Source organism: Pleurodeles waltl, chromosome 7 (genome assembly GCF_031143425.1).
Source record: "Pleurodeles waltl isolate 20211129_DDA chromosome 7, aPleWal1.hap1.20221129, whole genome shotgun sequence".
Classification (NCBI taxonomy): Eukaryota; Metazoa; Chordata; class Amphibia; order Caudata; family Salamandridae; genus Pleurodeles; species Pleurodeles waltl.
This window is the reverse complement of record NC_090446.1, coordinates 1,541,915,587-1,541,929,658: the sequence shown is the minus strand read 5'-3', so window position 1 is coordinate 1,541,929,658 and position 14,072 is coordinate 1,541,915,587. Positions and strand designations below refer to the sequence as shown.

At 46.9% G+C, this 14,072-nt stretch overlaps 1 protein-coding gene across 3 annotated transcripts in view; it reads right to left on the bottom strand.

The window, feature by feature from the left end:
* LOC138246668 (carcinoembryonic antigen-related cell adhesion molecule 6-like) overlaps positions 1-12,230 on the bottom strand; it is a 282,280-nt gene extending 270,050 nt beyond the window's left edge. For all 3 annotated transcript variants that reach the window (XM_069201421.1, XM_069201420.1, XM_069201419.1), the window contains exon 1: positions 11,444-12,230. In XM_069201421.1, the coding sequence (XP_069057522.1) occupies positions 11,444-11,513 (70 nt within the window). In that variant the 5' untranslated portion in view covers positions 11,514-12,230. The remainder of the gene's footprint in view (positions 1-11,443) is intronic.
* Positions 12,231-14,072: the final 1,842 nt, after the last annotated feature.

The following is a 14,072-nucleotide window of genomic DNA, read 5'->3' as shown; positions in this document are numbered from 1 at the left end:
GAAGGGAAGAGCAGCTGGAAGGTGGGAGTGGTGGGCGAATGGGGGCGCGAGCGGGGCAGGAAAAGAACGGCTTAGAAGAGCTGAAAACAGGTGGAAGGGGCACAAAGACACAAAAAAGGAAAAAAGACGAAACAAGCACAGAAAATGGCACAAAACAAGGGAAAAAAGGAAAAAGGCTAAACAAGCCCAGAAAATGGCACAAAACAAGGGAAACAAAGGAAACAAGCATTTGCAATGCAACGGGTCTCGCGTTTGCTCATGTTAGAGCTGATAGCGTTGTAAACTACTAACCCGACTTTTCACCTATCGGCAAAAGTGCATTTATGTGCGTAAGCGAAAAAGTGCATTTAACTATGTAAAGCGCTCGACTTCTGCCAAGCGAAATCGCCCTAGTAAATTAGAGAAAAAGTAGTCCACGAGCCGGACAGAAAACAGAGAGCCTCGCATGTTTTCTGTACTTGGTTGATGCGCTCGAGGAGGGCCAGCCACCGGAAAAGACATGACGTATGCATGCCTTCAACTAATGAAAGCAGGCAAATTTTAATAGGCAAGCCCACTAACCAATGAAAAAACACTGACATAACGTTGACAGGGCTCCAAGCCCTTTTGTAAACCCTAAAGCGTCTTGCTGCGATACGCATGCACGAGCGCATGGAACGCAGGCTCGACCCTAAAAACGAATAGGCGCATTTACACACACACACACATTCACTCTCTCACCCTTTCCTTCTCCCTGTCATAGGTGGAGGATTAGAGCTCTTACAAATGGCCCATGATGGATCCGTTAAAAAATATATAGCACCAAATGTGATCTTCCAGGAAAATGAACTTGTGACCATGAGCGAAAAAACTTTACAATTCTTACCATTTCTCATCAGAATTCAAGATTAGATATGCTGTCAAGGGACGTGTTAACTGGTGCCGGATTTTTTTTTTGTCAAACTGGTATATACTAAATGCTTTCCCTTTGAAAAGCATTCTGCAGAGGTCCACCAATGCATCCCAGGAGGCAGAGAATTGCTTTAGCGCAGGAGCACAAGGGTCAAGGGTTACTCATGGTGCCGAGCAGCACATCTTTATGCGATTCGCAGGTTGCTGGTAAAAGAAGGAGATGAGAATGGTGAGGCTGGGGGAGGGTTCACAGAGATGAAGGGGCATGTACTGCAGTTCCAGGGTGCTGGGTCCGGTGCATGATTAACCAGAATGGAGGCAGTCAGTAAATCTGCTCTAAATTGGTATCTTACCTCCTAAATGTGTAGAGATAGTGAGACTGCTGAAAGAGAACGACAAAGGCACGTGAATGTACATATAAAATCTCCCCGATTACATCACTTCAGGAACATATGGTATGAAAAGCAGTTTTTTTTATTTATTATAAAGAAGACTTTTATAGTCCAAGGTGAAAATTCCCTCCTGTCAAGTTAGTCTGTAAATCACCTGACCACGAGTACCCCTGGGGGAGTGGGGGGGAGTTGAAGCTGGAATTCCCCTAGCGTTACATTACCCTCCAGTCCCCATAACCTATTCTCAGTTCACACCTAGTCTAACTCCGATTCCCCAGGATTCAACAACATCCCATCTGTAGACAATGCAGGCTACAAAGCTCAGTGTGAATATGGCGTGAAGGTCTCACGCATGGAGTAATCTACGAAAAACAGGATTTTGCGATATCTTCATGAACTTTTACAATAATCCATAAATCCAACTACAACAGATAACGAAATGAAGAAAATAAAAGACACTACAGTTACTAAATATTTCTGTTGCATGTTTTAAAAAAGTCAGGGAATGTACCCCCGCTCTCAGCGGAAGACTACCCAACCACGTGAATAATCACTTTTCTAGGTCATCCACAGTGCTACGAGACACAATACCAATGATATATGTGCACTACAAGTACCAAGTAACATTGCTCATATGCTTTACTCAACCAGGGTCTCATTCATTTACTCATCGAACTCACCAACTTACTTACTCGACAACTAAATTACTTAATAATCACCCAGTCTGACTCACCGCTGTATTTCGAAACATGAAAAAACAGAGGCGCTATACACCGGGGGAAACGCTGCCCACATCCCTATTTCGCTCATATTTTAAGTATAGGGAAATAAATTATTCTTTTAAAAGGCTCCACGCTTTATTGCGTTTAGCAGAACACAGTAGTTTATCCTGCTTCAGAGGCAATCTGAGAACCTTTTATTTTATTTTCTTCCAAACGCCGGCTAATGTGCAGTAAATCACACCTTGACAGGGAAAGATGCTGCAGTCAAATTAGCTGTTTTCACGATGTGGGTTGATAGAGGGCTAGTTTTCACAAGCTGCAATCTGTCTTGAATACAAGCATTTACAATGCATCGGGTCTCGCGTTTGCTCGTGTTAGAGCTGATCGCGTTGTAAACTCCTAACCCGACTTTTCACCTATCAGGCAAAAGTGCTTTTATGTACATAACCCGAAAAAGTGAAATTAACTATGTAAAGCGCTCGACTTTTGCCAAGCGAGATCGCGCTCGTAAATTAGAGAAAAAGAAGTCCACGAGCCCGATGGAAAACAGCGAGCCGCGCATGTTTTCTGTACTTGGTCGCTGTGCTCGAGGAGGGCTAGCCACCGGAAAAGGAATGACCTGAGCATGCCTTCCACTAATGAAAGCAAGCAGATTTTATTAGGGAAGCCCAAAAACCAATAAAAAACACCGACATGAAGTTGAGAGGGCTCCGAGCCCTTTTATAAATACAAAAGAGTCTTGCTGCGATACGCATGTGTGAGCGCATGCAACGCAGGCTCGACCCTAAAAAAGGCTAAACAAGGACAGCAAATGGCACAAAACAAAGACAGATACAAAACAACACACAATACTTAAGAAAACCCACTAGGCATCAATGATGAGGTGCAGGCGGGTGCCTGCGGGTGGTGGAGGCTCTCGAACTCGCGGCAGCAGCGAGGGCGGGGTAGAGAGCCCATGCACAATCTGGTGGAGATGCACGGTGTGTGGAGGGAGATCTGACCTTAAAAACAGGTCAGTGGTCACTCTGAGCACCGGGCAGCGGGCGCCATTAAGAAGGGGAGGTGGGAGGGAGGAGCAGCTGGGAGGCTGGAGCGGTGGGCGAATGGGTGCGCGAGGGGGACGGGGCCACAGGGATGCAGCAACGGCTTAGAAGAGCCAAAAACGGGCGGAAGGGGCGCAAAGACACAGAAAAGGAAAAAAGGCCAAACAAGCACAGAAAATGGCACAAAACAAGAGAAACAGAGGAAAAAGGCAAAACAAACCCAGAAAATAGCACAAAAAAAAGAAACAAAGGAAAAAAGCCTAAACAAGCACAGAAAATAGCACAAAACAAGGGAAGCAAAGGGAAACAAAGGGAAAAATACAAGCACAGAAAATGGCACAAAACAAAGACAGATACAAAACAACACACAATACTTACGGAAACCCACTAGACACCAGGGATGAGGTGCAGGCGGGAGCCTGCAGGTGGTGGAGGGCCTCGAATTCACGTCAGCAGCAAGGGTGGGGTAGAAGGCACGGGCACAGCCTGGTGGAGCTGCGCGGCGTGTGGAGTGAGCTCAGACCTTAAAAGCAGGTCAGGGGTCACAGAAGACAGAAGTCCCCTGGGCATGGCCATTGGGCAGGGAGGCATGACTTCTGTCTTTTTTAAGACAAGAGTCATTTCCATGGGGGCTGTGCGTGAAGAAATGATGCTAGTCAGGTTAGCGTCAATATTTTTGACGCTAACCTGACTTGCACCATCCTTTGACGCACAACGGCACAAAACAAGGGAAATAAAGGAAACACATCTAAACAAGCACAGAAAATTGCACAAAACAAAGACAGATACAAAACAACACACAATACTTACGGAAACCCACTAGACACAAGGGATGAGGCGCAGGTGGGTGCCTGCGGGTGGTGGAGGGCCTCGGACTCGTGGCAGCAGCAAGGGCGGGTTTGAGGGCACAGGCACAGTCTGGTGGAGCTGCGCAGCATGTGGAGCGAGCTCTGACCTTAAAAGCAGGTCAGGGGTCACTTTGAGCACCGCGCAGCGGCCGCCATTAAGAAGGGGAGGTGCGAGGGAGGAGCAGCTGGGAGGTGGGAGCTGGGTGCATTGGGGTAGTGGTGCCCAGGGTGGTATTGGGAGGTGAGGAGTTGAAGCTGTTGTGGATTTCCATGATCTTGCGATGGAAAAAGGTGGCATGGGAGTCGCAGAGGTCTTGCGAAGCAGGGGGGTCGATGGAGTATGACCTGGGGTTGGTGAGTTCTTTGACGATGCAGAAGAGCTCTTTGCTGTCATGTGTGTTGTTGTCGATGCGATCTTTGTAGAAGGAACTTTTGGCGGTCCGGATGAGGTGGTGGTGCTTGCTGATGGCTGTCTTGAGGGCGGCGTGGTTGCTCTCTGTTTGTTCGTGGCACCACTTCTTCTCGATTTTCCAGCACTCCCGCTTGGAGGCCTGAAGGTCAGCGGTGAACCAGATGGCCCTGGTGCTGGTGCGGTTGTTGGATGATTTCTTGAGCGGAGTGAGTGCGTTGGCGCAGTCGTCTATCCAATGTCTGAGGTTGAAGGCGGCTTTGTTGGGGTCGGTGGTGAATGGTGGCCGGGCCCGGGCAAGGGTGGAAATCAGCTGGTCTTCCGAGATCTTGTTTCAGCTGCGGCGGGGGATCTGTTATGGGCGGTGGTGAGTGGCGGGTTTCTGGAAGGTGAAGTGGACGCAGTGGTGGTCGGTCCAGTGGAGTTCGGTGGTTTGGCTGAAGGTGATGTGGCTGCTGATGGAGAAGACGGGGTAGAGCGTGTAGCCAGCGGAGTGGGTGGGCATCGTGACCAGTTGTTTGAGAACGAGGTTGGCGAGGTTGTCGATCAGAGCAGTGGAGTTGCTGTCATTGGCATTCTCGAGGTGAAAATTTAAATCGCTGAGGAGAATGTAGTCTGTAAAGGCAAGGGCCTGGGTGCTGATTATGTCGGCAATGGAGTCACTTGAGGTTGGGGGCCTAGGAGACTGTAGACATGGGTTCCTCTGAGGGTGGTGTTGATGTGGATCTGGAAGTGGAAGTGTTCGTGGCATCGAGGGTGTCATCGGTGTTAGTTGAGATTCTGATGGTGTTCTTGTGGACTGTGGTGATTCCTCCTCCTGGTCTGTAGGTGCGGTCTCTGCGGGTGATCTTATAGCCTTCGGAGATGGCTATGGCGATGTCAGGTTCCAAGGAGGGAGTCATTCAGGTTTCGGTGAGGAAGGCGACATCTAGAGGAAGATGAGGTGAGTAGGTCCCAGAGTTTGACGGTGTGCTTGTGGACGGAGCGGGTGTTGAGGAGGATGTAGCTGAGGAGGTTGTGTGTGGTTCTGGCATGCTGCTTGGCGGCAGGTGAAGCTGCAGATCAGACAGGAGAAGGGTCCCTGGGTGTGCCTCGGGGTGGCTTGGATGCAGGCGATAGAGCGGCCTGGGTTGAGGGCGTGGAGTTCGTTGGCACTGTAGTAGCGTCTGGTGGCGTGGTGAGCACGTGGGCCCGGGGGACTGGCGCTGGGTGCGGTCCAGGTGCGGATGGGTGCAGACAGGTTTGCCTCTGGCACACCTCCGGTGCACCAGTAGCGCACCCGCTTCGCGCATTCACTGCACAACCGCGCAGCGGCTACCATTAAGAAGGGGAGGTGGGAGGGAGGAGCAGCTGGGAGGTGGGAATGATTGGTGAATGGGGGCGCGAGGGGGGCGGGAAAAGAATGGCTTCGAAGAGCCAAAAACAGGTGGAAGGGGCACAAAGACACAAAAAAGGAAAAAAGGCTAAACAAGAACAGAAAATGGCACAAAACAAGGGAAACAAAGGAAAAAGGCTAAACAAACCCAGAAAATAGCACAAAAAAGAGAAACAAAGGAAAAAAGCCTAAACAAGCACAGAAAATGGCACAAAACAAAGACAGATACAAAACAACACACAATACTTACGGAAACCCACTAGACACCAGGGATGAGGTGCAGGCGGGAGCCTGCAGGTGGTGGAGGGCCTCGAACTCACGGCAGCAGCGAAGGTGGGGTAGAAGGCACGGGCACAGCCTGGTGGAGCTGCACAGCGTGTGTAGTGAGCTCTGACCTTAAAAGCAGGTCAGGGGTCACAGAAGACAGAAGTCCCCTGGGCATGGCCATTGGGCAGGGGGGCATGACTTATGTCTTTTTTAAGACAAGAGTCATTTCCATGGGGGCTGTGCATGAAAAAATGATGCTAGTCAGGTTAGCGTCAATATTTTTGACGCTAACCTGACTTGCACCATCCTTTGACTCCCAACCCCCAGCCTTCCCTACGCCTCCGCTGCCTAGTTAGCATTATTTATTTTGAAGCTAATCAGGCTGCAGTGCCAGCTAGCATCATTCCATAAATAAGATGCCCGGCTGGCGTGTAGGAATTGTGGTAGCCGGCGTTATTCTTTTTGACGCAAACCTGCTCTAGCACAGGTTTGCGTCAAAAAGTATAAATATGGGCTTTAAGTTGCCAGAAAGGGGGTGCAGCAACTGCAGTCTGATGCACCACACATCCAATGTATGCCCAGCGCAGGGAATACCATGTTCAAGATGTGGGCACATGAATCATTTTGCCAAGGTGTGCTGAAACAGTGGAAAGAGTATGGATGAAAGGGGAGAACGACCCTACGACAGCTGTCAGTAGAAGAGGAGGAGGTTAGAGGCTCAGTGAATTGACCCGACCCTATTGATTCCCCCTGATGATGAGGAAGCATGCACCATCTCATTCACTGCCAGGGAAGGTAATGGTAAGCAGCCCCCACTGATGTGCACTGTTCACATCGGAGGCACCCAGCTAATCGGCATTGGTTTATCAGATAATGTCATTGTTGGAAAGTGGGATATTAGTAGTGATAACTAGGGTCCTACTGCTAGCAGTGAGGCACTAAACACAATAAAATGTTCAGTCAAGGTCACAGTAAATTAATCCCTTGCTCAATCCCTGGTAGCTGGCAACATGCAGGCAGATTTAATTCAGGAGACAGGCGTGCAAAGCATTTAAAAACACCAACACATTAGATAAGTAAGACACAACACACAATAAAAATCCCACATCAAATTATGAAAATAGGAAATATTGTTATCTTTAAAATGACACTAAAATAACAAACATTCAATGTAGGGAACTGGGGATATGAATTGTTAAAGAATAGATCAAAAATGTGCTTTCTAGTTTTTAAAATCCAGTAGCACAAACTGGGAACATTTGGTCGCACTTAACTGGGACCAAGTCACAATTTGAGGATGACCGCAATGGAGACCTGCTAAGATACACTGAGCGAGAGGCCTCGGTCAAAGTTTCACCTTCAGACTATGGACCACTGCCTGCTCTGAAAAAATGAAAAGTAAACTTTCATTTTTTGTTTTTAAATACATCCCATTTTAATTCGAGGAAAACGGCTTCATTAAAAAAAAAAAAAACAATGCTTTATTTAAAAGCAGTCACAGACATGGTGGTCTGCTGTCCCCAGCAGGCCACCATCCCTGTGAGTGCTGCCATTCTCAATGGGGTTGCAAATTGCGACCTACCTCATGAATATTATTAAGGTAGGTCATTTGGAATTCCATTGGGAATTGAAAACAGTGTGTAGTACACTGTTGTACATACGGTTTTGCGTCTCACAAATGAGTCACAAAGTGCAAGTCGCAAAACTCGGGGTCATACATCTGGTCCTTAGTCATTTTTCTGGAGCTTTTTTTCTCATCGTCAGGTATGGCTTCTCGTTAGGCTGGGATTTCATGCAATGTAGTCGACTTGGCTCAGAGCAGGCTCTCAGTCAACTCCTGGAATTCTCGTCAACGGGGAAAAGCTCCGGGGCTTGAGTAGGACAAACTTGAATTTGTGTCTGGGCCACAGTTTGACGTTAGAGGCTTCACTCTCTTTGAAGGGGGGTCACCTTATGTAATGTTTTTTGGCAGAATGTGAGGTCGAGCCTCTGTCCATTTTCCCTTTAAAGACCAGTTTGGTTACCCAGAACCCTTCCTGCCTTTTGCTCTGCAGTTTGCAGATCTCCCCTCACCAGATGTCCCTTTGTCTCAGTGCAGCCACTTCACAACTCATTAAGCCTTGCAGAGGTTGGCTAATCAGAGAAGAGCAGCTGAAGAGCTGGATTTTTGCTTATCAGAAAAGCAAGTTCTATAGCTTCTTTTCTGTGATAGTTATAATAAATCTAACAGTGGAAAATTGCTTGACTTATTCTAACTATCATTTTGAGTTCAGGAATGGAAATGTTAGACCCTTTTTAGTGAAAGTTATGCTTTAATAAAGTTTCCCATTGTTGATCTATGAAACTACTGTACTACAATGGGGAAAAATGAATTTGGCAGTTTTTCCCTTACCAAGCACATAAACATATTTTATAATGTCCCTGCATACAAGGCACCTACCTACCTACCCTACCCTTGGTGCATATAAGGGAGACCTTATGAGTGACTTACATGCTAAAATAAGGTAGTTTGAGACTTTGAAAGTACCTTTAATTCCAAAGTCAAGTTTGCATATAATTTTACTTTTAAAATGAGCCTGCAAAGCAGGGCAGCCTTTAAAATACCAACAGGCACCACAGCAGTGCACACCTAAGTACATTAAATCCACTTGGCTTACAACCTTCCATGCACTATTGTTTGATAAGGGGTTAGAGGTTGGTTAAGCAACATCACAAAACAAAATAAAATGATGGACGGAGTGTTGAAACTTTTCAAACACTCACCCCCATCACAGATCTGGATTTTAATCCATCGTTAATTTGCTCGCCATGTCACCCCATTTTGGACTCAGCCATATCCAAATCAGTCTTGACCCTGTTTCTCATGGGAACAGTCCAGCACGAACTGCAAGGCCAGGTCCTCCCTGGACAGGAAACAAGCATCCTGGGAACGGTTTCAGGGTATCACCCTTCATCAGCCAGGCTAGCTTGAATCCAGTGGCGCAGCGAGCAAGGGACCGACCTCTGGGCATACCCCTGCCACTTTGGACGCACAAAGCAACATCACAAAACAAAATAAAATGATGGACGGAGTGTTGAAACTTTTCAAATCCTCACCCCCAGTCACATCCTTTTGTGTTGTTAGAGGTTGGTTGTCATGACAAGTACAATTGTGCCTAAATTGCATATGCTTTTATTCAGAGCACAGGCCCTGTGTCTGGTCAGCAGAGACCAGGGCATCCTCAGAGTCAGAAAACCAGTGTCTAGTGGTCAAAAATGCAGGCAGAAAGTCGGGCCACACTGCATAAAGACCTGTTCATCACAGTCATAAACTCAGCTCAATTTGGCAAGATCACGCCATACCCCAAACTAGCACCAACAAAGGCAACAATCTATTCCTACGGAGGCACAGAGCCACTGCCATTAAGAGGAGTCAGAGAGGTCATGGAAATGAGTGAAAGGAAATCTATAGGGGCAGGTTTCATGTAGCCAAAGGTAACATGGCACTCGCCTTGGATGCCACATAGAAGAAAACCTGGGGCTCGTCTTTTTTGCACAACAAATAAATGAGTCTTCTGCAGCGAACAACCGTCAAAAGTTCCCTCAGCTGTTCGAGAGGCTACTGTGACTAAAATGCCTCAAGGTAAAGTTGCAGATTGATGATACTGTGAAACCGATGGCACTCTGACACCTGAGGGTGCCATTCCATTTGCGGCCACTGGTGGAGAAAGAACTGGATCAATTAGAGCAACAAAGGGTGATCTAGAAGGTTACAGGGCCCACACCCCGGCTATCCCCGGTTAATGGACCCTCATTCCAAGTGCAGGATTTCCAGTCCTATTCCCAGTCTCAAACATTTAACATCAGAAATTGACCCGCAGTGGCCACAAGCCAACAAGGAAGTAGTGCATGGTGAACAGGGCTCTAAGGATTGGAGTTTAGCAAGTCGCCAGGAATGTCTCCTGCCTTAAGCGAGTTCCCTGGCAAGAGACCAAGATGATAGCCAAGGAAAGATGGACAACATGCTGTGGGGAGACACTGTGATTCCCAGGCCTCAGCAACACTTGACACAAGTGGAACAGGAGAGTACTGAGGTAACACCAGGAGCTGCAAGTCCCAGGAATGCTGCCACTCCATTGAGCAGGAACAATTGCACTTGAGGGACCAGCTCAGACACAAGTACTGTTCCGAGCAGGGATTCAGGTAGCCGGAGCCAGAAGTATGTACTCTGGCCCCACCCTGTGCCAAGCCAGAGGATGAAGGGTTATGGGCCTGATTAGAACTTGGCAGATGGAATACTCCATCACAAACGTGACAGATATCTTGTATGCCGTATTACGATGTCCATATAATATAATAGCATCGTAATGCGGTGGATGGGATATCTGTCACATTTGTAACAGAGTATTCCCCTCCGGCAAGTTCTAAATCAGAAGCTATGTTTGTTGTGCTCCAAGGAGAGAGCTCTGACATTTTCTATTATAAAAAAAGTTAGCAGAGATGCAGAATGCCACCCAGCCTCATTGATACATTGTATAGTACTTCCATTCCTGAGGGGATAAATAAAGGGTGGAGTGTTGCTTGAGGCCACTCTGGGATATGTAAAAGTATACATGTTTGTGCCTGTGTTGAGTTTAGAGGGGCTGCTCTCGCCTAGATGAGATCGAGGGCAGAAGATGCCACAACCAGCACAACAGGTACATATGTTTGTATCTATTTCTGTATATGGTATTTCTTGGTGCAAAGCTAGCCAAAAGGAGTGGCACTCTGTACTGGGTCAAGGACAAGCACAAATCAATGACTGATGGGAGAGCAGGGCCCAGGAAAGAGAGGACTGGAGGCTTCAGCCTGAGCTCCGCCTCCCAGAAGAAACACATCCAAGGTATAAACACTCTGTTGAAGGGCTCTACACACAAATAAGGGCTCCCTTCTCTTTACCCCCCTCTCATGTCCTCTCCTTGAGGTCAAGGTCCCATGAAGGTCATGAAAAGAAATTAAAGCCTCCCCAAAGGCTTTACACATGGCCCTGGATTGAGGTCATGGACAGTAAACAGCTCTCATCCTGGTTATTAGTAGGCCATATGTTACCTTGTAACCACGGTACACACAACTAGTGCACAGTTAGTAACAATAGTGCACATAATGGTGCACATCTTGTAACAATAGTGCACTAACTGTAAGAAAACTTGCTCAGTTTTACTTTGTCGCTCCTATCCTATTCAACCTATGTGCTTTGAAGACGTCTCGAGGCCATGTAAGTGCATTATAAAAACAAGAACAATTAGAAAACACACCTGCTCTTTTATCTCCCTGCTTACGTCATGCTTACATCATTCTTTAGAGACAAGGCTTTCCACAGTCAGAGTTTGCAGCCACCAGCAAAGCAACTATTTAGTAATGTTGTGAGGACAGTTTCCTCTACCTCTAAATTACACAATGTGTGACTTTAGAAAACTCTTGTGTATGTAGACCCTACAGGCACTCGTCATGGTGTCTCTTACACATCATTTGACTTACCTGTGTGCATCCAGCCCCAGTGACCATGAACCTTTCCACTTGGCGTCCAACTCTTCAGTGAAATCACCATTTTGCTTCAAACACCACGAGCAGAGCAGTCAAGTGAGGAGAACCCACCCTGTGTACTCCCCTGTCTGCAGACAGGACTCCTGATCCTTTCACAATCCGAACCTTTCACAATCCTGTGTGTAGTAAGAGTGCTTCACCAGCCCTGTGTACTCCCCTGTCTGCAGAGACAGGACTCCTGAGCCTTTCACAATCCGATCCTTTCACAATCCTGTGTGTAGTAAGAGTGCTTCACCGGCTCTGTGTACTCCCCTGTCTGCAGAGAGAGGACTCCTGAGTCTTTCACAATCCGAACCTTTCACAAACCTGTGTGTAGTAAGAGTGCTTCAGCGGTTCTGTGTACTCCCCTCTCTGCAGAGACAGGACTCCTGAGTCTTTCACAATCCGATCCTTTCACAATCCTGTGAGAGTGCTTCACTGGTTCTGTGTACTCCCCTCTCTGCAGAGACAGGACTTGTGATCCTTTCACAATCCGAACCTTTCACAAACCTGTGTGTAGTAAGAGTGCTTCGCCGGCCCTGTGTACTCCCCTCTCTACAGAGACAGGACTCCTGATCCTTTCACAATCCGATCCTTTCACAATCCTGTGGGCAGTGAGAGCGCTTCACCGGCCCTGTGTACTCCTCTATCTGCCGAGACAGGACTCCTGATCCTTTCACAATCCGATCCTTTCATGATCCTGTGTGCAGTTGGTGTGCCTGCTCTTGCCCTGTGATGCAGAGATGCCTCTTCCCCTCTCACCAGCTGTGGAAACCTCAGGCCTGTGGTTAGAGTTGGTCAATCTGCAACCTGCAAAAATCTTCTGCGTGGGTTTATTTCGCCATAAAAATCAGTTCCTCTTCTCTAGCTGGAAATGGTCACAATATCTTCTGTCATAACTTTGTAGGCTTGCTATCTCAGCCAGGAAATGGACACACTATGGCCCAGATCAACAAAGATTTTGCATGGGGTTTGCATTCCTTTTTTAATACCGACCTGAAAGAAAATCTAGGTTGGTATTCACCAAGCCCATAGATAGAAAGACTTGTGGACATGTTTGCTAAAATCTAGCACCACCCTGAAGGTAATGTAACAAGGAGCAATATTTTTATTTCTGCAGTACACACAGGAAGAGGAAATTGCCTTTCAGCATAGTTTTTGCTCAGAAAGGGGTGTTTTCCTGCACAAAAGATATTCTGACCACAATGCAGACACTATGAAAGTCTTGTGGGCAAAAGGCAGCAGTGACCCAGCTACAAGTGAGGGGGTCTTACCGATGCATGGTACAGCAGAGCCTTCTCAATTCCTTCTAACCTGCTGGCATTGAGACCCTGTTGCTTTAAAGGACAGAGGTGATAATAACAGTAATTTCTACTGAGAACTGGGACCTAGGCTTAACATGCCATGGTCAGTGGGGCCGAGAGCCCGCACACATCTGGCACTAATGGTCAGAAAGTGAGTGCTTACCCTTTGCCAATCTGCACCACCTGCCCACAACAGGAGATAATAGTTCTATGCTTTTTGACTGCAGGGGTGGTTGATAAACATTTGTGACTCATGAGAGTTTGCAATGTGTGCACCGTAATGTGCATTGTCAATTGCAAATCATAACCTACTTTTCAAGACTGAAAATAGTTAATTCCCATTTGCAAAGGAAGTGTATCTTTGTCCATCCGGCCCACAAACCTTGCATCATAAAGATGAAACCCCAAAGAAGGGTGCATGAATTTGTGATGTCTACACATCCCACAGACCCAGTCTGTCTTTGAGCGATGGAGCAGAGTATTATGTGAGTATTATCTAATGACAAAGAGCTTTATTTAGACTTCTGAAAATGCAAGACATCTGCTGCTCGGTGGTGCATGTCCACCGTACTAAGAGTGCATTAATGTCCATGGTCTAAGTGTGACAGATGGGTCATCACTACTTTTTGGCAGATTGGCCAAGCTCTGACCCACTGTACTGATGGTGCTTGTGGTATCATGTTATTTGTATATTGGCTTAACAACTACCTTACTGGTTAGGTTTGCATCTAGGGTGATTTGTAGGGATTTCTCTGTGGTGATGATTTCAGGTGAGATTCCAGTGCTGTTCAGGTGATCTTTCCATGTCCTGGGAAGCTCATAGATTTGGGTGACAGGATGAGGAATCTACTTTTTTGTGTTGAACTTTAATGCAATGATACTTTAGAGATTTTTTAAGTCAGAGTGTTTAGGGAGAGGTTATTCTCAGGATTAGCTAGGTGTGCACACGCTGGTAGAACAAGTGTCCATGTTTTTATAGAAGTTCAACAAGTATCTCTGCGTAAAGAGTGAACAGAAGGAGTGCCAGGAGAGCACCTTGAGCTACTTCAAAAGCTGGGAATAAAATATCAAAGATCGAGGTGCCAATTTTAACACATCAGCACATGTTTGAAGAGAATGGTGTGTTCCCATTTAGAGGCTGGTTTGTGGGCAATCTGAGGCCCGACTGGAATGGGACAAGGCATTCATGAGTGGTGATGTGTGAGGCATGGAAGAAATAGTGATGATTCTGAAATTCCTGGTGAGCTTCAAGTCAGCAGCCATCTTTCAGGGTAATGGAC